The sequence below is a fragment of the Poecile atricapillus genome, chromosome 3 (genome assembly GCF_030490865.1).
Source record: "Poecile atricapillus isolate bPoeAtr1 chromosome 3, bPoeAtr1.hap1, whole genome shotgun sequence".
Taxonomy (NCBI): domain Eukaryota; kingdom Metazoa; phylum Chordata; class Aves; order Passeriformes; family Paridae; genus Poecile; species Poecile atricapillus.
This window is the reverse complement of record NC_081251.1, coordinates 14,502,753-14,526,760: the sequence shown is the minus strand read 5'-3', so window position 1 is coordinate 14,526,760 and position 24,008 is coordinate 14,502,753. Positions and strand designations below refer to the sequence as shown.

The window sequence follows — 24,008 nt, the reverse complement described above, 5'->3', positions numbered from 1 at the left end:
AGAAGCAGCTGTCTTTTACAAGGAAAAATACTGTTTAGGGTGAAAAGTAAAAGTTATATTTCACTGTCTCTGGGTTACAGCAATGCTACATTATTTATGAGACAGCACCTCTAAAAGATATGGTGAACTGCTTTAGCCAGTGTTCAGCCATGATGGAGCATGCAAAGATAAGTACACAAAACTGTGCTATTGCCCAGATGATTTATTCTGTTCAAATTGCTTGAAACAAAAAGGCTGTTTAACAATAGATTGATGACTATTGAAAATGCATCTCCTCAATTGCTATATTAATCAAGGAATTACTTGAGTCAGATTTCTAGTCATTTTTTCAAGAAGGTGCCAAAGCTTTCTGCCTTTCTGCTGAATTGCAGAAAGTTGTTACTTTTAGATAACTTCCTGTAATTTACCAGCAGGATCTGCTAGTGACTGCTGCTGTTAATGTTCTTTGCCTTTCTTTGTGGACAATGAAGCATTTCTCTTTCATGAGAAATGTTGAGCCTAGCATCAGCATGCAGTGATTGAGTTCTGAGTGCTTAAATTGTAATATCTTTCTTTTTCCTTTTGCTCTTCTTGTCTTTTTTTTTTTTCTTTTTTTTTGAGAAGATGGGAAATTCTTACGCTGGTCAGCTCAAGACAACACGGTTTGAAGAGGTGTTGCATAATTCTATTGAGGCCTCTCTCCGCTCAAACAACTTAGTTCCCAGACCAATCTTTTCTCAGCTGTATTTGGAAGCTGAACACCAACTATCATCACTGGAAGGTAGGAAAAAATGGAATTTCTATTTCTGTCAAAGGCAGTTCTGCTATTTGCTCAGCCACAGCTCAGCATACACATTATAAATCATAATATGGATAAACATAAGTTTTTATTTGGATGTTTTTATGATCTGAAAATATATATGTATTAGAATTGGATTAAAAATACAAACTGCACTGTCTTTCATTTTGACAAAATTAAGCCACTTGCTCAGATTCATCTATACACAAAAATTGAAGTTCTAGGAGCTTTTCAATTACATTTGTGGAGAAGTCTTTGGAGAATTGGAACATAAATCTGGTATCCTATAATTTATAGTCTACACAGTAAATGATAGAAAACCCATAATAGGTTTATAAAACATATATGCTAAGACGAATTTTCAGTGTGCATAAATACAGCAGAAATATTTTCTTAGTTTTTGATATGGTTTATAATTACTTCAGGCATAATATTTGTAGTTATTCTGTGGCTGCAAAAGTAAAAATTTAGGATGTTTACTCTCACAAACCCTGCACAAATGTGTATTTAACACGTAGGAGTTTTCACTGAATTGGTGTGTGTGTTTACAAAAGCCTGCTTTCCCAGTAATATGGTTTAAATGGACTGTATGGATCTGATAAGCAAACTCATGATGCAGTTTGGTGTTTGGTGTCTGTTATTTGTAGTGGTTTCACGGTTTCCATTGAGTTTACTGGTGTGTGCATGTCATTACAATGGTGGTGGAAGGTTATGTTTAATAATTTGATTATTTACTCATTCCTGTCAAGAGGGTGGAGTATCATGTCTTTTGTCTACATCTACCTTCCCTGTCATACTTTGCTGCAGTTACAGTGAGAAATGCTTAAAGGTCCACAGTAACACACAACATGCACACAAAATCAGGCCAAGGAGTAGCAACAGATAAAAGTATTTTGCACAGATTAAGGTCTTTGCTAATGCCTGAGTGACAGCTGTGAATATTTCTGGGAAAAAACTAAATCTGCTCACACATCATTAGTAATTTCCTTTTTTTTTTTCTTTTTTTTTTTTTTGCTAATATAGGAAAAAATAATGAATATACATTTATTGTTTAAATATATATGCTGCTTATTCCCTACACAAAGTGATCCTTCTATCAAACCCTTCCATAAGGATTTAATAAACTTCCACAGTAGCTGTGATGTCACAAAATTGATTATAACATCAGTTGGGAAGGTGCCACAGGAGCAGATGCATTGTTGAGGAACAAAAGTGCAATTTCACACTTCTATAGTTTTTCTTTCTTTCAAGATTTTCAAAGAACTTTGCAAACCTTGAGGGGCTTATTCTGTGTTCATTGTAGTTAATAGAAACAGAATTGAAGAGTAATTAAAAGTCTCATAACAGCCTGACAGAGAGCATTGCTTTCATGAAAGTTTCAGACAAGGGGAACTTTGAAGGGACCTATAATAGAGTGCCTCCTAGGTTGTTCCTCAGGTGGAAGAGGTCTTCAAGCTGCTCTTATGTACTGCAGCCTTGTCAGAAATTGAATCTTCCACTTCTAGCTACATGAATCCCTATGCTCTGAGGGTCAGGAGGCACCTGAATCAGAGAGACATCCTTGGAGCTTATGCAATGCTAATGAAACCCTTTACAGGTGGCAGCAGTTCATGCTTGAGTACTTTCTTTTTTATTCTTCCCACTTTTGAACTGAAAATGCTGTAGTTCTCTTATTTCTTAGTCTCCACTTCCATTTTCTGTTTCTTTCTTGAATCACCTATTGTGGTTGAACAGACTTCACAGTTTAGCTCTGTCCAAAGGGGAAATAAAACCCATCCTGTTCTGTTCACTTTGTCTATCCATACATCATCATCGTTTTCTCCCTTTTCATGATTTTGCCATCTTTTGGATCTTCCACTGTGCTAATTTAATACATAAACCCAGCAAAAAGAAAAAAAGGAAATTGGTCTTTATTGGTCTTTCTTTCCTTAGTTAGACTTTCTGCTGCTTAGCAAGCTGGGATAGCTCAGCAAAGGCCCCATTAAGTGTCAGAGCTGGAATGAAGTGAAGGGATTTCTTGTTTAGAAGCAAGGGGAAGGAAAGGAGAGACAGACTCAGCCCTTTTGCATTGCATTTGTATGTTACTTTAAGTTATAACACATAACTTACCCTTTGCTTAAATAGCATAGATGAAGAGTTTCATTTTTCCCTTCATTCAGTTGCAGCATTTTTGTCTTTAGACCATGCCCTTAAAACACTTGTGTTTACTGTTCTGTTCTTAGTTGTGTGCACCAGGACTGGAGCTTTATGTTCAGAGTTCAAAAGCAAACATACCCTTCAAATCATCTTCAGGATTGGACTGTAAATCTTAATGACCTTGACAGATAAATCTTCCGACTCCAGATTTACTTTCTCCTCCCTAGTTCTCATTTATCCTATAGTTGTTGTCTAGCTGATTGTACAATAATTTTTCAATAAAATAAAAGGATATTCTGAGGAGGGTCATACAAGGACAAGAGAAATCCTTGATGATATCCTATGGGATTCTGAGTACCTGATCCAAAGTCAATTGAAGTAAAGAGAGTGTGTCCAGTTGGCTCTGGGCTTTGGAGGATGAGTGCACTGCTTCACTGTTTTTCTGTTTCAAGACTAAAACCTGGATCAACAGAGTAATGTCAGTGCCTAACTGCTCTCTTACTTGCCCCAGCAAGCAGGTATTCAGCTTCCTGCTGGTCCCCAAGTACCTGCAGCCCTTCACCACCCAATTTTGTCAGTGGAAGAAGCTCCTGTGTTTGCTGCAAATGAGTCCCTACAGACATGTAGAAGCCTACAAGCCTAAGACATAAATCCTACAGGTTTCACTTAGTAGTTGTGCACTGCCTTTCTTGTATGTAAAATGCTCCTCAGTCCTGTCTGTAGAAGTGTTTTTCCCATTCACCAGTTAATTGTTCTCCTCTGGTTGCTATGTTTGTCTCATTTGCCATGAGTGTATCTGAGCCATAAGAAGGGCTGGAGCCATTGGTCAGTATGTTTTGCTGGAGATGTTGCATCATGCCTGAAAAAACATTGTCCTTTGGATGGAGAGAAGGAAAGAGGCAGTCTGCAGTCGAAGGGGTGAAACACACTGCAATCAAGCCCTCTAAACACACCTAACACATTCCAAAAATTGAAGCTTACATCCTGTATTCCTCTCCAGCATTCAGTACTGCCTCCATAGTGCCTCCTGGACTAGCACAGTCCAAGCAGAGGCTGGTGTGAATCATCTTCCTGAACATCTGCCTTTCCTTGACACTATACAAGGAGTGTCAGTGCATTACTTGGAGCTCTGGATTCTGGTAGGAGACAGACAGGCTGAGAGTTAGATGTTCTGGTCATGGCATGATCTGTGGTGAAACTAGTTTCAAGCAGGAACTGTTTTTTCAATGTCCTGTACAAAACCAAGGACATGGTCAATACCTAATTAATAAATACTGTACTTGGACTGTAGCCAGGACATTCTAAAGTGTCAGGGAGTAATGACTTTGGGTTTTATTGGCTGTTAATATTATAAACAAAAGATACAGTTACACTGTTTTGATCAGCAAGAGTTCAAACGTTAGAACCTAGTCCCCTAAAAATTGTGCACTTATCTTAAAATAATGTGATTAAAAAAATTAGTAAGTTGAGGCTTCTTTTCATTTGTCCTTTAAGGGTGTTTTATTTTCTGAGGTGCAGTTGGGTCATGCTTTTGAACTTCTTTTACCCAGGAACTAACATCTTTATTTTCTTGGTGAAAGACATTCTATCATAAGCATGACGAGACGTTGGAGCTTTAAGGAACAACAACTATAAAGAGCTGGCAACAGTCAACTCATTGTCAAGAGAAGGGAATCCAGTTTGCTCTCATACTTTCTGTAACTGGGTCACCCTGTTCACTCACTGGTTTGTTGCCAGCATTTTCTGTTGTCCAAGTCATTTATACTATGATAATTTGCAGCAGGCAGCAGAGCAGATAATGAGGAAGAGGAAGAAGAAGAGGAGGAAGAAGAAGGCTCAGAATCAAGCAGTCCTCCTGTTTCTTACCAGATGAAGCCTCCCCCAGAAGGATGTTGCACTACTGATGGTAAGAGTACAAACCGTGCAGTCAAAAGCATTTGCCCTACTGAAAAGGGTAGAATTTGGGCTATGTCCCCTATAATTTGTTAGAATGGGATAATTTATATGATACAGAAATCCTAAAAATGTCAGTGTTCATTACCTGCCAGATAAAGCTGGATTGCTCTTAGTTGCTCTTCTATTTGACAGGGTCTTTGTTCAGTGCCAGATAAGCGTTTGTGTTGGAACACCTGGCACAAGGGCAGAACTTCTGTTCTCTTAGGCAACATAGCCCCTTAAATGTCAAGTTTGCAGGCATGGCATTTGCTAAAATGAGTGTGATATTTCTAGTTGTTTATCACCACTTTTTTTCTGTTTAAAGTGTATCTTATTCTATGAAGCCGTAAAAAATATTTGAAAAGCCAGGAAAAGCTGGTGAAATTCACAGATTTTGAGGACTGTTTTCTCCCTTTTTGAATGTCTGAGCTAAGTTATGATAGTGGTGAGTTCCATAAATATGTAGGTTACAAACTACCACCAAGAGAAACTTCATTGTACATTTTTTAATTTTTGTTTGTTTATGGCTGACCAAAATACAGGGATGAAAATTATCTTTTAGTATGCCCTTGATCTTAGGGGATAAGATGTTGTTTTTCATTAAAAATATAGGAAGTCCTTTAATGAAGAGAGTTGCGAGCAGGAAACAAAAACATCTTGTCAACTTAAAATAAGTTGAGTTGATTTTTTCTAGGTTTCTGCCAGGCTGGTAAAGATTTGAGACTGGTTTCAATTTCTAATGAACATATTGAGGTGCCATCTGGATTTTTACTTGTTGGTGCAAAGTCACCAAATTTACCTGATCACCTGTTAGTGTGTGCTGTGGATAAAAGATTCCTGCCAGATGACAATGGGCGCAATGCCCTGTTGGGTAAGTGGATTCTTCTGTGGCTTCAGTTAATAGCTAATTGTTTTTTGAGTTCAGCAGATCTTATTTCTGTTCCACATCTCAGTAATGCTCACAGGTCATGCACAAGAAGATAAGCCAGAGCTGGCTGTGTTTGCTTTGGAAACATACAGAGTGAGCCTCTTCATCAGAGATGCTTCATCACCTTCTGTCCATTAGTCCAAGGCTAAAGTCACTGTTTGACTGGTGCATGTCCTGGTTGCTGGAACTGCACATCTGGTAACTGGACTGGTTGAACTGCTGCCTCTGACTATTTTAGTTTCCCAAATACAGATGTGTACAGACTGTAGGCCTGCCAAGTGGAAATTTCAGGCTCTTATATACATGTAAATTGTTAAATGATAGATTAGACTAGAAAAAATAGTGACCATTTCAATTTATCTCTTTGAGATAGGGACAATATTTTTCACTGTGTTTGAACAATAGCCTGGTTTCTGGATCCTAACCTATGACTTTTTGCTGTCATCACAATATAAATAAATACAAGTGATTATAAGTTGAAATTTTTCCTATATGTGTAATCAGTTAATACTCTGTTTGAAAAATACTCTTAGGAGGGTACTTCAATTTATTGTGTTTAATATACTTAAATGTTCAACTTCTGATATAAAAAAAGGTCCTTCTATCTATTTTTATAGTCTTTCTCATTGCCATTAATGTCATCCAAATTAAGCCAAATAGGGAAAATCTGCAATCATGTGAATTAATTAAATGAATATTAATGTTATTAAAATGGAATATTTTTATATTGGGAAAGGTGCCATATAACTGGAGGGGGAACTCATTTTGCAATCAGACACTCTCAGGTTCATATATATTGTTTTCATAGTTAACCAAAAAAATGATTAATCATATATTTGTGCACCAATCTAAGCTTTGAATAGCAAAAGGGAAACATTTCCCAAGAATTTTAAGAGGTTTCTTTCACAGACACTGAGGGATATGACATGAACTCAATTGTTATCTCAGTTTGAGCAGCTCTTCAAGGCATTTGGGTTGACAGTGGAGTGTGAAGGTGCATAATGTGATTCTATGTACAGTAATTTCTTTTCCTATGTGATCTTGTAGAATTGGATTGGTCACAGTGTATTTGACCAGTGATTGTAAAAGAATTAGGAGGGTTGTAAATCACCTACGTGTTGTCATTTTAAAGATAAAGACAGGAATGTTGTACCACTCAAGTCATTCAGTGCTAGCACTATTAACAGCTTAAGCTCCTTAGGCTGTTAGCAGAGAGGAAGTAGTGTATTTGTTAATTGCGTGCTAAACAAGAACAGAAAAAGGCAACAGGAACATAATTGGGAGGGTTTTATGCTACTTGCATCCTCAGTTTGCTTATTTAATACATTTTAGTTTCCTGAAACCATTTAAATGCTTATTTTTGACTGTTGTTGTACACTTAAACCGCAGTGAACAACGTTCTTTTGCAGACAATTCTAGCAAACTAACTCTGAAGTATGACTTTTATGTATTCTACAAGAAGCTCAAATATAAAAGAACTTACATACTTTAAGATCTGAAGTCTTCATCTGGAAGATGGAGATAAAATAATGTTCCTGGTCCCTAATCTAATGAAAAAAATTACGCATCATAATAAATCATTTAATAAAAAAATAATATCATATGGACGTGAGGATAGTACACTATTTGTACAATAGGGCATACTGTGGATAGAAATGATTGATTGAGGTTTTCAAATGCCACTGGAAGTCAAATTAGGGGAAGTAAAATTAGAAGCAGACATGAATAGTCTCATGGTTTCAGACATACAGTGGGATAAAAACCAGAACCATCATTGCTCTAAATAATCTATTAATGTAGCACAGTGATCTCTGTCTGGCAGTAGATTTAAATTGAAAACATGTCATTTGAAGAAAGGAAACTATTTAGTGTCTTGCTTTTCAAGACAGCATAGAAGCCTTATTTTTGGTATTCTGATTTTAGGCAGTACTCCATCAAACAAGCTAGCCTTTTGAAACAGCATGGAAAGTGGTCCCTTTAAGCCTTTGTGAGTTTAGAGGGAAATTGAGTTGTATTCATTTTGAACTGAAATTAGCTGTCATGAGTCAGAATATATCCCACACTTCTAGTAAGGCTTGTTGACACAGATTTGTAATGGGACACAGGATTTGTAACCCTTCAGCCTCACTGGTTTACTTCGCCTAATTTCATGCTTTTTCCTCTTAATGTACTGTATTTTTGTAAGGCAGCTATTACTCAGTGCTGTTGACTTTTTTCAAAAGGGTTTATTTAAAGAGAGAAGACACCAGTGAGTCACCCAATAGTTTCCTTATTTCTTATGGTCTGCTGCATATGTTTGTGAAGCTGCCTGTGGATTGTACCAAAAGACCAGAAGAAAGCAGGAAATGTCTCAGTAGTTTTCAGGGCCAGATTTTGACTTATGATCTTGTTCCCATTTGGGGCTGTTGACATTCCTCTGGGGCATGTGCCATTTTATTGATAATGCTACTAATCTGTCCCACCATCAAGACAGATGTGCTTGTGATTTGAAAGTAATTACCGTTGGAGGTTGTTTTTTTTTAAATTTTTACAATTGATGTATTATTCCATAGGAGGAAAACATCAACAGTTTCTGGAAAAAGACTATATTTTTTACAAGGAAAATGTTTTCTGTCTCTAGGCATGTTCCTTGTGTAATTCTGTTAATCATGTTAGATCACAGGTTTAACTGCTTTGCAAAACAGATTCAGGTTTTTGCCTTTAGGAAGCTGTTTCCTGGGTTTTATGCAGTCTAAAGGAATGCTTAGATGGAGGAAGTGATCTGTGATAATGAGATATTTATTGTTTCCTAATTAAAGCAGCAAACATGTATCACTCCCAAGGGTTTTTTTTTTTCTTTTCTTGTTTTGGTTTTTTTTCTCTAGTTCTCACTCTTCAGGGGAGTTTCTCATGATAAACAAAGCAGCTATTCACTCATCATTTTCCAAAAGACCAAACAGCTGCCTACTTTCCTAGCAGGGAACAAGAAATCCTTTTTTTTTTCCAGTGGGTCCCTGAGGTCAAAATGACAGAGGAAAAGATTAGTTTGCTTGCATTGTAAGCTGCATGTAAGATGAAAACATTGTAGTATAAAATACTGTGACTGCTTCTTATAAATATGCAATGATCTGTTGGGCTTTTGTAATAGTACCGAGATTCCATTCAATGGATTTATCCAGCTTTATCATATTGATTTTATTCATTTTTCAAACTTAGGACTTCAGTCTTCAAATGGAATGGTACTGTGTAGGTGGGAAAACTGTGGAGCATTGTCAGTGTTTGTGTGCCTTTTTCTGTGAGTAGAACTGAAAAGAAGAAATACTTGTAGTGAAAAGTTGAAAATATGATCATTTGTTTAAGCAAGCTGCAAACTTTCCACCAAAATATTAATGTTAATTAAAAACCTGTGACTCATTTAAAAGAGAAACAAGAAGAAAATTTTATGCCACATTATGAAAGATTTGATTATGAAATATTGGGTGGATATCCTTCCATTCTGAAGTCCTCCCTTTATCCCTAGCACAAGCTTACTGTTGATCCAAAGGAACCATTTATCAGTGAGAAGGAGGTCAGGTTTCATAACCTTCTGGTCCAAGGTCCTTCTCCAGAGTGCAAGGTCCCTGCTGTGGAAGAGCTTTTTAAATAATGGACAATTGATCTTTGTGGTGTGAGCAAATTCAAGCAAATGCATATGATAAATCACAGATACAATCAAACACCTTCTGATTAAACAAATTTCAGAGGGAAGCAGCCTTTAGTCACAACTGAACTGAGCTTGGTATGAGCCAATGACCGAAAGGTGAAAGGCTTTTAGCCCCTAAACTCCAGGCATTGATTTCTAATTCTCTTGTGAAATCAATCCCATGACATAGATATATTGAGTCACCTTATGGCTGCCCCAACTCCCCTGACCTTTGTCCTCTCTATAATGTATGGAAGAATATTTAATGCAGCTTGTTTATGAAAAAGGCTGTCCACTCTATCAGCTGCTGGCTTGGGCCATGGCATGAACAGGGTGTTCAGAGGAGGATGGTGAAATGTTTGGGTTCTCGTTACTCAATCTGCCACATAAAATGCTCGGAGCAGGGGTGGCAGAGCCCTGCAGTGAGAAATACTGACCAGCATTTCATTGCACTGGAACTGTAAGAGCATGCTGTGTTCTATCTGTGGGGTCAGGGCTGAGCTGCATTCATGAAGAAATGGCTGTCACCAAAGAGTGTCAGTCAGAGGGAATGGGATGGAAAAGGGCAGGAGCTTGCAAGAAAGGACTGAATCTCACTCAGAGGGGCTAGAGAAATTTGAGGTGAAAGATGATAATTTGACTTGAAGGAAAATTAAAAATAAATGTATAAAATATCTTCCAAGAGCTTTTCAAGACAAGTGGACAATTTAAATCTGTTTAATCCTTACTAGGCCTCACCTGTATGCTATATAGAGTGTAAACTAATTTTCCAGTAGATGCCGCAGAGTTAAGAATAGGTGATTAGGGCAAAAGGTATTTTTCAGGTAGAAGTTATTGCTAAATCTGGTTTGGACAGATGTAATTTACAAAAGTGATCTGAAAACATCAAGTCCAAATGACAAGATTTTGTGTCTACTGTTCAACTTGGATTGCAGAAATACTTCAGCATTTGGTTTTGTCAAGTTGCTTGACACTCCCAGCAAAATGATAAAACCTAGAAAGTGTACTTTTGGAAAAAAGCAAAGAGTAAATTTGAAAACATGTAGTCTTGTAAGTGGCAACCAGGCAAAAATTGCTGTGCTGCTGTTCTGATGCTCTGTGTGCTGCCGAATATATGGGAAGTTTTCATTTACTAGGAAAAGCATTTTTGATGATTTCTTAATCAGCATAAAATTCATACAAACTCTACAGCTTTTGCCCCATCTGTTCTAATCTTGTTTCCTTTTGTAGTTGCTTTTATTGCACCTACTCTAGGCTCTGTGATGTTAGACAGATGCTTTTGTGCTGACTGATATAACACAGAGGATTCTGCAAAGTCATGACTTGTCCTGATTTTATGAGTCACAATGACTTTTATCATCCTACTGACTAGGATCAGAGAGATAATAGGCAGCTTTCAATGGCTGTTAGCCACTTGTTCCCATGGATACGAGACCAATCTCCACATCAACTTTAGTTTTTAATAAATTCTTTTGAACCTTTTGAAAACTAATGAAAGTGCTCAGGTTGAAAAACAAGCAACAGGTGTTTACAGAATATTATGTTTCAGTGCTTGTACTTTACAGAAAGAAAAAAGTATTGACCATAAGTTTGTAAATTTAATTTGTTTGAGATATGGGATTGAAATAATAAATGTCATAAATGGCTCTTAATTTCATTTACCATATTATTGATCCTTTATTCTAGTTTTTTCCTTTTTGATGGTGTTGCCTACCTTATGTGTAGTACATTTATTTTACTTTTACCATGTTTGCATTCACTGAATATACCGTTTTCATTTCAATTCCTATTATTGTACATAAAAATGTGCATTACATATGATTAAAATGAAAGAAAAGATCATACTTCAGGTCATGTGAAGGGAACAGAGAGAAAATTTCCATGGGCAAGATTATCTCTTAATTGCTCAGGATAGGATAATAATAATAATAGTAATAATAATTTTCAAATGCACTAGTTTGATAGAAGATGAAAATATCTTAAGAAATACTTTGTAAAATGGACAAAAAAAGGGAAGACCCTTCAGGCAGCTGTGTGAGCAGTGCCCTTTATTTACGATGCTAATGACATCAGCACCATGAGCCCCTTGTTGAGGCTCAAGCTGTGTATCTCAGAATGAGAGGAAATGGCAGTATCCCTGGAAATACCCCATAAAGCCTGACTACAAAAAGCTTTATGGGGAAGGACTATGTCTCTGTTGTGTCTATAAAGTTGCAGACACTTTGTTCCTGTAATCATAAATAGTTTTAACTGCTGTGAAGTGCTGACACAGTCCAGCCATAATTTGACAAAGCTATTTTAAATTAATAGCCCAGGAACGCTTTAGTATTTTCTCCTCTCTCAAAAAGCATCTGTAGTAGGAACTTGTTACTTAAATATGTTTAGATCTATTTCAATGTAGTAGGTTAAATAGACTTAATTTCTTGAGACTTAATTGCATGTTTCATTGAATTGAGTGAAATTCAGTGAAATTGAAAAATATGTCAATGAAAACTGAAAGAGAAGTGAAACATATTACATGCTGTAGTGCTGAATTGGGGTTAAGCAATTGACTCAGCACTCTTCAGTCAGAAACTTTTCATAGATAGGTAATAAATAGCAATTGTGACCTTTTTATATGTGAAAAAATGAAAAATATGGCCCATTTAATTTGTTTTTAAACATGGGACTGCGTTTTTGCAGTCTGTGCAATACACTTTCTGTATAAAGCGTAAATACTTTCTTTGAGGAAAACATTAAAAAATTCTCTTTGTGAAAAAAAAAACCCAAAACAACCAAAACCCCAAAACATAAATACAACCTTTCCTCTGGAAAGAATAATGTTTGAACGTTATTAATAGTGACCCACCTATCTCACTGGATTATGTGTATTGTTTGTTTTATCAGGCTTCTCTGGCAATTGTGTTGGCTGTGGCAAGAAGGGTTTCTGCTACTTTACAGAATTCTCAAATCACATTAATCTTAAACTGACCACTCAGCCCAAGAAACAGAAACACTTAAAGTATTATCTGGTCAGGAATGCACAGGGAGCTCTGACCAAAGGATCTGTAATCTGCTGGAAAGGGGCAGGTAAGATAATGAAGCTGTCTTCCTCAAGCTCTGGTTTTCTTCATCCAAGCTTAGCTATCACGGGGACTGGAGTCTCTGTAAAGCCTGAGAGAGATCATCTGAAAGGCTCTTTAAAGCCAGGTGACTGCTAGAGCAGCTGTAAAAGCCATTGTCTGACCTAATATGAGCCTGGCATGTCTGAAGACATTGGTTCCTTCATTCCAAGTGTTGTAGCCTCTAAGCAATTCATGTGTGAAATTATCAGAAAGATACAGGTTCTTTTTTTGTTGTTAAAGAGTTCAGAGGCCGGCAGTCTTCAACCAGTACCTGCTCAAGCACCTTGTTCCAATTGCCAGAAAGTTCAGGCCTCTCAGGAAGCACCTCCAGCGAGCCCCTCCCACCTGCAAATCCCAGTGCTCCTGCTGGGACTCAGCAAACAGGTACCTCTTAGAAGGAAAACACGCTGGGGTTCCACTTCCACTTCACTCTTCTGTGCTTGTGTATTTGGGTGTGCTTGTGTGAAAGCAAAGGCAAACAAACAAGTAAGCACATTGCCTAATAAAACATGTTGAATAGAATTAGAGACCTATTACAAAGAAAGCAATTATTTGAAGGCTTCTCCCTGTCCATTTTCTCTTGTCAGATTTATGTATAAAAGGTTAGCAAATAATAAATAGGTGTTCTGCAGCTTGCTCACAGTTGGACCAAACCAAAATGTTTCAAAAAGCCTTTATTTCTAAAGCATTTTTCCAGCAGTCACTTGTCTGGTCACAGATGACATCTGTTACAGAATCCAGCATAATTTTAGCTTTTTTTGTCTGATCCAGTCTGTTTTATGCTATGAGCAGAATCCTTTCCAAAACAGACATTATATGGGCGTCAGCTTTAAAACTTGTGAATTTTTTCTTCTGCTGAGAAAAGTGGCTTTAATATTAAAAAACAAACTAATGGTCAGTATCTGTAACTTTCTTTGTATTAAAAATTATTTCTGAGACCTTTACTTTTCCATTAACTTGACATAAATGAAAGGTGATAGATGATAGAGGCTAGAGTGATCTCTTTGAGCTTCTTCATAATGAACACAGCTCTTAAGTGTCTGCGACTATTAGAGGTTTTTCCTGGGTTTTTACACAGGGGAGCTGAAGCACATCTGTGGTGGTTATATTCTATTCTCTGAGATAGAAGCCTGTTAAATAGTTGTGATATACTGGTGCCTTCCAGAATCATCAATCTCTTTATGATAACTGGTTGCCTTTTTTTTTTTTCTCAGATGTTACAAAAAACCTACATTAATTACAAGCATATTAGGCTTAAAAGGCTTAAGAACACCTCCCCGTTCCCTTTTTTTAATTTTAATGTAGCATGATTAAAAAAATCTTAGCAAGATTGGGGTGGAGGCTCAGTAAATTTTAAACATCTCTCTTTTGCCTGGTTCTTGAGTAAACTTTGTGTAAGAGCCAGGGTCATGCAAAGAAGCTACAGCTTCTGACATATGCATTTAATTGAGGAATCAGATTTTTCCCAGGCACTTAATTGGGAGTAGGAGGTCAGAAGTGGATTGTTTTATTCAGCATTGTATTCACTCTTGAGCAGATCCTGATGTCTTTTTTACAGTAAATGATGAAATGATTGGTTTGTTATATCAACTGATGATCTTGACCTAGAAATGTTTAGTGTAAATACTTTGGGTTTTTTTTCTTGTCAGCTGCAGCCGTAGATCACATCCCTTCAACAGCTGCATTCAGTTCAGCAGTTTATAATGGCAAGGAATCACCTAAACAGCAGTTGATGAAAAATAACCTGTCTGCTCTGACAAGACCTTCAGTGTTAGGTATTTGTATGGATTTGTTGTTTAATAACCCTAAACTCTATGTGTATAACAGAAGCATTAAATAAATTTCATCGTGATTGTAATTTCCTGAATAAATAGAAATTACCATTCCCTTCCAAGTCCTTTCTGACCACAATACTTTTTTCTGTATTAATTTCCAGGGGAAAAAAAAAAATTATTTGTATTCAGCCACAGTTTGTTATAGTTAATAATATTAGTTGGATTTTTTCCTCATATTTGTAGTTAATTCATTTAATAGAGACACAGACCAGATTCTGAATCCAGGTTCTTAAAGACTGTGTCAATTTGCATTGATTTCACCAACAGATTTTGTGAAGGGAATTAAGAAATATTTATAAGTAATCACTCATAGGATGATTCCTATTGCAGTTCCTATTGAACTCTTGCAGTTCACCATGGGATGGAGAGCTGGACTTTGGCAACTGGCTACAAATTCAAGAAACTGTCCTCACTGGAGCATTATTACTATTTGTGTTAATTGTTTTCTGTCACAAACTGTGCCACTGGCTTGTTTAAGGAAGAAAATTAGTTTTCACTATGGCTAGAAACAAACTGTAGCTCTATTTCAGTCTTCCCAAGTTTCCCTGCCAGCATCACAGGCAAATTTTCCTTCTCTGCCTATTCAGGCTCTGAATCTCTTTTTTCCATGCAGCAGCACGTTATTGCTTATTCATTTCAGAAGGATTAATTTCTGCAGGAAGGAGCACAGCATTGTCAAATATAAAATCCTTTGTATTGCTCTATCTTGTGACTGTCCCAGGCTATGTCAGGAAACAAGTGAAAGGATGAGCAGCAGCAATGGCCAAAGGCTGCCCTCGCGTGGTAAAAGTGTAAGGGACAAATCTGGAAAATCTCCAAAATTTGGAAATCTGTGTGTGAGTGTCTGCAAGAGAATGAGCTTCTTCTAGATTTGAAGACTTCGGGCTTCTCTTTAATTGTAATACATTTTTCAAAATTAAGCCCACACTTTTTATATGAAATTCTTATGTTGCCTTGCATTTTATGTGGGACTAACCATTCTGCCAGGAGATACAGCCTTGGCAGGGTGAAGGAGTGTTGCGACCTCCGTGTAGCGATGTCCAGAAACAGAAATAGCTCAATCCTGCAAGTTTCTGAGCAGTTCCCAGAGGAACACTGACTCACAATGATTAGAAATACTTGATGTTAGTGGAAGCTCATCTTTCTAAGAGTTTGCAGAGGTGCACAAGGAAACTCAAGAAAATCGTTACAAAAAATGAAAGAAATTCATCATCAGGGTCTCCTAGAGGGACTGTGAGAAAGTTGATTTTACTGAAAAAAAATTGAAGCTACCTATCCATTGGTAGGCAGAGGTGTAGAAGTAGTTTGATAGCAACTAATATGGAATAAAACCATAGATGGAATCAGCAAGAAGTGTCAAAAAACAAGTTAATGGGGAAATTGTTGAAAAGAACTCAGATGTTTATTACTATTACTCTGAAACCGTTGGGAATATTATTTTTCTATAAGTTACCTGTAACACTGTGTCATGTGTTTGGAAATAAAAGGACCAAAATGCCCACAGTCTTGACTTCAAAATATTAATACTTTTAAGGATTCTTAATATGTCTCTTACTGTACTTATATGGTATTTTTCTTAGTAGAGAGAATGCATTGGTATAAGATAAGGAATATCTGGATAGTTAAGAGTTCTCTGCACCAGAAATTTCCAAGAAATTTAAGCAGGACACAACAAAGTAAAATAAATCACACACAATTATAATATTCATAGACTTGACCTTTTCTACCACCATACTTGTTGAATATATTCAGTCTATCACAACATGGTGAATTGCTATGCACAAACCTGTATACATTTTATTCTAATATTTCTCTGAAACATTCAGGCACATTAACAAATACAGGGCCTCCAAAAAAGCGCCATAAAGGTTGGTCACCAGAATCTCCATCATCCACTGAAACTTGGAACTTGCAGCTCAATCCACAGGCTCCAAGCAGAGTTAAAAATGGTAAGCTATACCCAAAGTAAGGATTTTGTTTCATTATTCAGAAAGTAATGGGGGGAAAGAGGCATTATTTTAATGACACATGCAGATTCGTATGAGAGATTTCTCTGTGCTCACCTAGGTTCTTTGTTTCCATTGATTTGTTTTTGAGGCTCTGAGCCTAGCTCTCATCAGGTTCAGGTCACCGAATCATTAACAAATCCCAACAGATGACAAGGGTCAATTTTTAGACACCAAAACCCCTTTTGAATATTAAAATTAATATCATAACTCAGTAACATATCATAACAACAGTACTGTCCATCATTTCAATTATTTGTCATAATATTCTTGGCACTTGGATTTTATGATACAAACAAGAGTAACATTTGGTGAAATAAACCCAGTTTCCCCAGAATGTTTTCTCTTAATGTACTATTTTTTACATTAAAATTACCATTAAAAAGTTATGCCTGAGCAAACGTTGAATCTTATTTTTTTTCTTTTTCCTATAGCAGTAAAAACTATTTAGAATGAGTGAAACTAAATATGTCACACAGAACTCACAAATCATAGCTACACGTGTAATCACGCCTGCACAATATCACATAAGTCTCTGTATTTATGCATTTATACCTGGAACTGTTTGTTTATAAACATTTCAAAATCTTTAGATGCATGTGGGGCGTCCAGTGTTGCAGTGACATAATTAGTCCTCCAAGACACTTAGCATAATAGTGTGGGCTGTAATAACAGGTCATGAGCTATTTGATGGAGCCATAAAAAGCAGTGAATACTGACAGCAAATGTGGGTGTGAAATGATGCTGAATGACTTCTCTTTGAGGAAATCATTACCAGACCTAACTCCAGTAATAATATGTCTAAAATCTTAGATGGAGGAAGCCTGTCATCCTTACCCCATTCTCCTTTGGTGGGACCAGCCTCCTCTCCAATGGTGGGCTCAGGAGAACCAGTCTCAGTTCCTGACAACTTGCTGAAAATCTGTAAAGCAAAACCAGTTATTTTTAAAGGTAAAGCCCCCAGCCCCACAACAAGGCAAGAGATGTAAAGATATATCCCACCCCTAAACACTGCTAACACTATCCATTTTAAGAGGTTGGCTGTTAAAACTGTTTAATGCACATATGGAAAATGACGAAATTGATGTGATGTGTACGTACATTTATTTTGTAGGTCATGGAAACTTCCCATATCTTTGTGGGAACATTAACGATGTGATAGTGAGTCCTTTGTTGTACACCTGTTACAGAAATTCTCAGTCTTTATCCAGAGCATATGAACAATACGGTGCATCCACAATACAGCCTATTTCTGAGGAAATGCAGCTGTTACTGACTGTCTACTACCTTGTTCAACTAGGTAAGGTTGTTCTACATCCAGATAGACTGCACTGAATAGTCACATGCAGGCAAATGTGAAGGGGAATATTAGGGCAGGACATTACTAAATATGAGTCTTTGATAATGTGATATTAAACTATTTTATTCATGGTTATGGAACAAAATGAAGTAACTATGTCTTGAAGGCCAGACAAATTGAATTATAAACATACAAATTTCATTTTCTGCTATCGTCTGGGCCTCAGCATGAAAATTAAAGGAAAAGAGCTGTAATTCACTGTTCTTGCAGACAATCTGTGGTTTTGAAGTAGTATTATACTGAGACAGGCAGCGTTCAACCTCTTAAATATTTCTAGTTACTGGTACTCAGGTTCAGATTAAGGCAGCTTTACCTGAGTATCACAAAGGCATTTCAAAATGAAAAATTTGGTTCACATCTGCTAGAAGCAACAAAGTCATGCATGCAGGAATCTGAAACATGTTTTAAAAAACAAAAATATTTTTACTCAACACTTTTTTTTAATTGTTCCATAATATTTCCCTCCTATTTTTTTTTTTTTTAGCTGCAGACCAAGTCCCTTTGATTGAGGATTTAGAGCAAATATTCATGCGCTCCTGGCGGGAATCGCACCTGTCTGAAATCCGTCAGTACCAGCAGGCTGTTCCCCAGGCCTTTCCCCAGGTGCCCAGCCAGATCACCCCGGTGACTTCAGCCCAGCTGCCCTGGCTGGCAGGGCTGGCAGCCAGCTCCTGTAATGACAGTGTCCACATCATTGAGTGCAGCTACTCCCTGGCAGAAGGGCTTTCAGAAATGTTTAAGCTACTCATTGAAGGGAAATTAATTAAGACAAACTATGTGGTGATCATATGTGCCAGTAGAAACCGAGCCATTGATTCCTGCATTGTGATAACAGGTAATGTCCCAAGGATGTATCTCCTTGCAAACCAGAGTAATTCAGCGCGGTGAGGGGTTTGGTTGGAGTTCCAGTGAGTTGCCTCACAAAGCAGAGCTTTGACCAGCCAGTAATGGGCTTTGATGAACCCAGGCTGACACTGCACAGTTGGGTCTCTCCCCAGCAAACCACATTCTGCTTGTGTTGCCCATCTTCTCACCAAAGCACCTCAACCAACAAGGCTACAAACAAAAAATCGTGAGTTACAGCACACACAGTGCATAAAGCTCTTCTGCCCTGTCCAGCTGGGATATTACTACAGAGAACCTTTCCCTACCTTCTAAAAGATGATCTTTCAATGTCATTCCCTTCAACAACCTGCTTACGATTAAATAAATTATATGAATGGCCATTCAGAAATTCATTGTGATTGTAAGATAATTGGCAATTCCTTTCCTAGTCTTTTTATATCATGTATCAACAAATACTTTCCAAACTGGGAATGAAGTGCAAAGAATTGTAAAACATGGATCTATTTTACATGTGTCTGGTGCATATATATGTTGGAGACATAAAAGACTCATCCCTGCCATTTCTGTATGTGTGGTATTCTTTTAGCTGTAGAGTACTTTTATTATGACTTAGAATATTCTTAACTTTAGTTTGAAGTGTTTTAAAAATTCCTTTTTATTTTTCTTGTGTTTTAGGAAAGTATCAGGCAAGAGTTCTGTCTGAGAGCATGCTCAGTCCTTCAGACTACCAAAAAGAAGTTAACTATCAGCTGGTCACAGGGAAGGTGGAAACTCTGGGGTCCTTCTTTAGCACACTCTGCCCAGGTACCTAACAAGTTGTAAAGAGGCGTGTTTCCAAATCCCTGAAACTTTTAAGTCTGAGAAAATACCTTTGCTCATTTCCTTACCAGAAGCAAGACGCTTAGAAATACATGAAAAATGCAGGAAAAGTTGTGAAAGTACAGTTGAATTGAAATTCCTCCTAAAAGTGTCAGTTTCTAAAATCCATTGGTTTCATAAAAATAGGCCAACAAATAGCTGAGAATATTATTCTTAGCTATGCAAATCCATCCTTATATTATGCAAGTCCCTATGCATATGAATGTATAAATTCTTTTGCCCTAAGCATTTAGTCCAGAATAGATCAGAGCTATTTTACGAAAGGTAGGATATTCCCCTTCAACTTACCATACTGTGAACTTGATGGTGATGCTTGGGACAGAGGAAAATTGCAGAGGGACAGGGTTACTGGATCATTTTTAGGTGAGTGTACTGAGAACTACTACAGGCAGAATTATCTGGGGGTAGATCAAACCATGTGGAAAGTTAAACTGTACCTCACAACTAGGGCAAATGCAGCATATTTGTCACTTCTAATGGGATGTCACAGTTTTATTTGCCATTCACATCATGTTGGTAAATAGATCACAAGAACCCTTCTGAATCTGTCATTATATTTTGAGTGGTCACTTAAGGGAATCTCATTTTCCTTAGATCAACTTGTAGTTATGTATTGTTTATCTTAGTGTATTCAAAGTATGGTTTTCAAAATCAAAGAGAACCATGGAGAGTCACAGAAAATCATAGAGTTGTTTGCTGTTGCTATTGTTTGAGCAGAACAAGTAAATGAGCATCCTAAAAATAGCTGCCAACTATATTCGCTGGCCTGCTCTTCACAGAGCCTCTCTGAGCTCACTGCAGACATACTCAAACATCTTTTTGACTGCTGAGAAAATACTAATGCCTGGGTCAGGCATATTGTATTCTCTGCATAGCTTTCACCTGTAAGTAGGGCCCCTGCTCTACAGAAATGGGTATGTTTGCAGATATGCAATACTTCAATAAAAAATACTGTGCTTGTTTCAGCAAGGTGTATAGCTACAAAACTCATGTTTTTCTTTTGGCTGTATTAGAAATTACTTTTCTTTCCGTCTCTCAAAAATGTTAGAGTTTTAGAAATGTTTATCAGATTTTTCTCAACTTTCTTGTAATCCTTGTTAGTGAACAGTATGGACCTATGGTCTGAACATAAACTAAGCCAGTTTCATGTCTTTGTTTTTGCTGGTTTGTATCAGGGCCTTGAGGGTAATTTTCTGCCACATTCCATAAATGTCCTAGCTGGTCTGCAGAGATGGTTTGTCATTCTCTGATCTGGTTTTCATTTTACTAGTGATAAACTGTAAAACCAGATTTAATAGAAAATAACAAGAGGGTTCTTGTATAAAACAGCCAATAAGCCAAGGGCACGATAGCTAACAAATAAAGTTTTTAAGATCTACAAGGCAAAATCAATATGAAATGCAGCTATTAACATGAACATTTATTCCATTATCCCTTCAATTTGACAGAGGGTGACATTGATCTTTTGCTGGAGAAATTTCATCAAGAAAACCAAGGACACATATCTTCATCACTTTCTGCTTCAATAAATAAACCAACAGCAGTGAATGGAGCTGGAACAGCTGTGTGTACAAGTGAGTAAGGAGGATCTTCTAAGAGGTGACAGAGCAAGGCACTGCACCAAATTCTGGGTGCACAGTTAGATCCCTCTGGGTAGAGCCCAGAAGGCAAAGGCCCTGAGGCAAACAGTAACTCATGTCTTGGAATATTCAGATTTACACTGATGGACGTTGTGCTTCATTCCACTGGGTATTGCAGTGTTTGAAGCTGTAAGTCTTACTTCCGTGGTAACAGAATGCTATTGTTCAAATTCACTTCCAGGTCTCAGACACTTATGGGACCAAAATGTCCAAATTCAGAAAGATTTTGTTGCATATTCTATATGGGTTTTCATAAATGAACTCCTGTAAATAAGCAAAATACTTTAAAGAGTAGTTCAGTCATTCTTTGCCAAACTCTTAACATTTTGAATCAGATTAAACTTTAGGCATATATCTAAACAGAATTTTGCCTTTTTCCAGGTTATGAGATTGAACGACATCAAATTCGTCCATTCCAGCTAGCAGTGGCTCAGAAATTGCTGTCTCATATTTGCTCAATTGCTGACTCCAGCACTCAAAATCTTGATTTGGGTTCCTTCGAGAAAATTGATTTCTTGATCTGTGTTCCACCCTCCGAAGTGACTTATCAACAGACTTTGTTTCATCTCTGGCACTCAGGTGCTCATTAGTTAGCTTTATTTTAGATTTACACAACATTCTTAGATATATTCATGTCCAGAAATACTGACTCTTGTTCCATTCTTTTAGGTATATTATTAGAACTTGGATTAGAAAAGGAACATCTTACAAAGCAGAGAGTGGAACAGTATGTTATGAAACTAGATGCAGAAGCCCAAATTAAATTCAAAGTCTTTTTACAAAACTCTATGCAGAATCCACACACACTGTTTGTCCTAATCCATGATCATGCACACTGGGATCTAATGAGGTAAGAAAACTGTAACTTGTTTTTAGAGAAGTTATTATTATCTGCATTATCACTCAAGATTAGTTGTCAGATTTATCCCTTCCTTCATCTTTCTTCGCATCTTTCTGGTAATTCTGGCTCCCTGTGCATTGAATAAACATGTTTTAAGGTCCTTTCTGACTTGTACTTACCCTGCTTATTATACTGTGCCTCAGTGGAACATTTAATCTTTTTTTGCTCTCCATCCTTATCTACTTTCAGCCACAGCTATTTTTTTCTTTGGCTGTTTGTCCTTTGTTCAGAGGAAAGCTTCCTGTGAAAGTACACAGAGCTCCTTATCCTCTGTTACTGTCCTCTGGGCTGTAAAATTTGCAAAACCTCAACCCACTGAGTAGACAACTAGTGAGCCAATACTGCTACCTAGTGTTTTAACTGATTGTAAATTTCCCAGTTATTTTCTATCCAAAATCAGTGATTTGCTCTAAGAATAATTATTCTTTGCTTTTTGTCTCTTTTTCTATCATACTGACGTACCATCTGTAGTTTTCTGTTTTGATTTTTATATGTTAGAATTATATTTTGTTAAGGGGCAGCACTAACTGACCAAAGTTACTACGGTACTATGTGTCTGTTGCTAACTGCCACATCAGCTTCCTTTCCTCCTTTATCTCTCATATTCTGGTAGCTGCAAGGGATTGCTAATTTGCTAGTTAGAGAGCCTATCAGACTCACAGAAATTTTTATTTGCAGTGAAATAATTTGCATCTTCTTTTCCTATCCTTCTGTGCAATAATTTCAGGGTAAAAGAAGAATCCTAAATTCCATTAACTTCCACATCCAGGTTTAAGCTATTCCACTGGCATAAATATTCCCTTTTGCTGATCACTTTGGAGAGTTTTGGGTTTCTTTTTTTGCAGTGCTATGCATAGTCTTTATCCTCAAACAGAGCTGTCGGCAGGACTTGTTGATAGACTGTTGAACTGCAGGGAGGTGAAAGAGGCACCAAATATTGTGACCCTCCATGTGACTTCCTTCCCCTATGCGCTGCAGACACAGCATACTCATATCAGCCCTTACAATGAGATCCACTGGCCTTCTTCATACAGCAATGTAAGATGGATGCTTTCAGGTGCTTTTCTGAGCTTTTTAAAAGTTATTTTCCATTTTCGTACTAGATGAAACTGTGAAGTCCCCATGATTTTTGTAAATAAGAGTGAAGTTTGAATGACATTTTGTTCAATCTGTGGCAAATTCAGTTTTCCTTTTCTGTACTTTCTCACTTTCTTTTTCTTTATTCCTTTCACATTTTCCATAAACCTTAGTAGCTCTGCTAAAAATTTTTAAGCTACATAAATGGAAATCATCTTCAGTTCTGTCTCTAGTGCATTACTGCATAAATATATGTACATACATGTATTTTCTTCATATGTGTGCATACTTATTCCATATAGCTGGTCTGTCTATGTATATGGATATGTGGGGAGAGAAAACGAAAAGGGGAAAAATTGGGTCAAATTTTCATTCTCTCAAAATAACTAATTCTATTTCTTTCTCTTCATGTTTTAATATGTCTGAGTAGATGTGTGTTTATTAGAGAATGTGATTGTAAGTATATCGAGATACCAATGGTTAATCACTCGTAGATTAATTATTGATAGACTTTATCCTTATATATTTACCCTTATATTTTAATTGCTTCATTGCTTTAGGGTGTAGATTTATACCATGAAAACAAGAAATACTTTGGACTGTCAGAATTCATTGAGTCCACCCTCTCTGGACATAGTATTCCACTGCTTCGGTACGACAGCTCATTTGAAGCAATGGTCATGGCTTTGGGAAAGAGGTATGGGGCCCTCCTTTGTTTAACATGGGAAACTTAGGAAGTCCTTTTTAGGGCCTTGAGTTATTAGCTAGAAGCCCATTTAATTTTTTTTTTTTTTTTTACTTCTCAGTATCTTACAAATCATTTACATATGCAAGGCATTTCACGTGTTCTCATTTTCTCTTATGTATTTCGTATATACTGGTCCTGCAATGTTGAGGCTCTCTCTTAATATGAGCATGCACA

The 24,008-nt window shown here is 37.1% G+C and overlaps 1 protein-coding gene across 1 annotated transcript in view; it reads left to right on the top strand.

Annotated features, from left to right (window-relative positions):
• The first annotated feature begins 603 nt into the window (after nucleotides 1-603).
• GREB1 (growth regulating estrogen receptor binding 1) overlaps nucleotides 604-24,008 on the top strand; it is a 54,158-nt gene continuing 30,753 nt past the window's right edge. Inside the window, exons 1-16 of the mRNA XM_058835328.1 lie at nucleotides 604-760; nucleotides 4,695-4,820; nucleotides 5,544-5,720; nucleotides 12,325-12,507; nucleotides 12,783-12,926; nucleotides 14,192-14,317; nucleotides 16,204-16,288; nucleotides 17,162-17,334; nucleotides 17,498-17,683; nucleotides 18,228-18,578; nucleotides 19,265-19,393; nucleotides 20,917-21,042; nucleotides 21,490-21,687; nucleotides 21,778-21,958; nucleotides 22,855-23,047; nucleotides 23,647-23,783. Of these exons, the coding sequence (XP_058691311.1) occupies nucleotides 604-760; nucleotides 4,695-4,820; nucleotides 5,544-5,720; nucleotides 12,325-12,507; nucleotides 12,783-12,926; nucleotides 14,192-14,317; nucleotides 16,204-16,288; nucleotides 17,162-17,334; nucleotides 17,498-17,683; nucleotides 18,228-18,578; nucleotides 19,265-19,393; nucleotides 20,917-21,042; nucleotides 21,490-21,687; nucleotides 21,778-21,958; nucleotides 22,855-23,047; nucleotides 23,647-23,783 (2,672 nt within the window). The remainder of the gene's footprint in view (nucleotides 761-4,694; nucleotides 4,821-5,543; nucleotides 5,721-12,324; nucleotides 12,508-12,782; nucleotides 12,927-14,191; nucleotides 14,318-16,203; nucleotides 16,289-17,161; nucleotides 17,335-17,497; nucleotides 17,684-18,227; nucleotides 18,579-19,264; nucleotides 19,394-20,916; nucleotides 21,043-21,489; nucleotides 21,688-21,777; nucleotides 21,959-22,854; nucleotides 23,048-23,646; nucleotides 23,784-24,008) is intronic.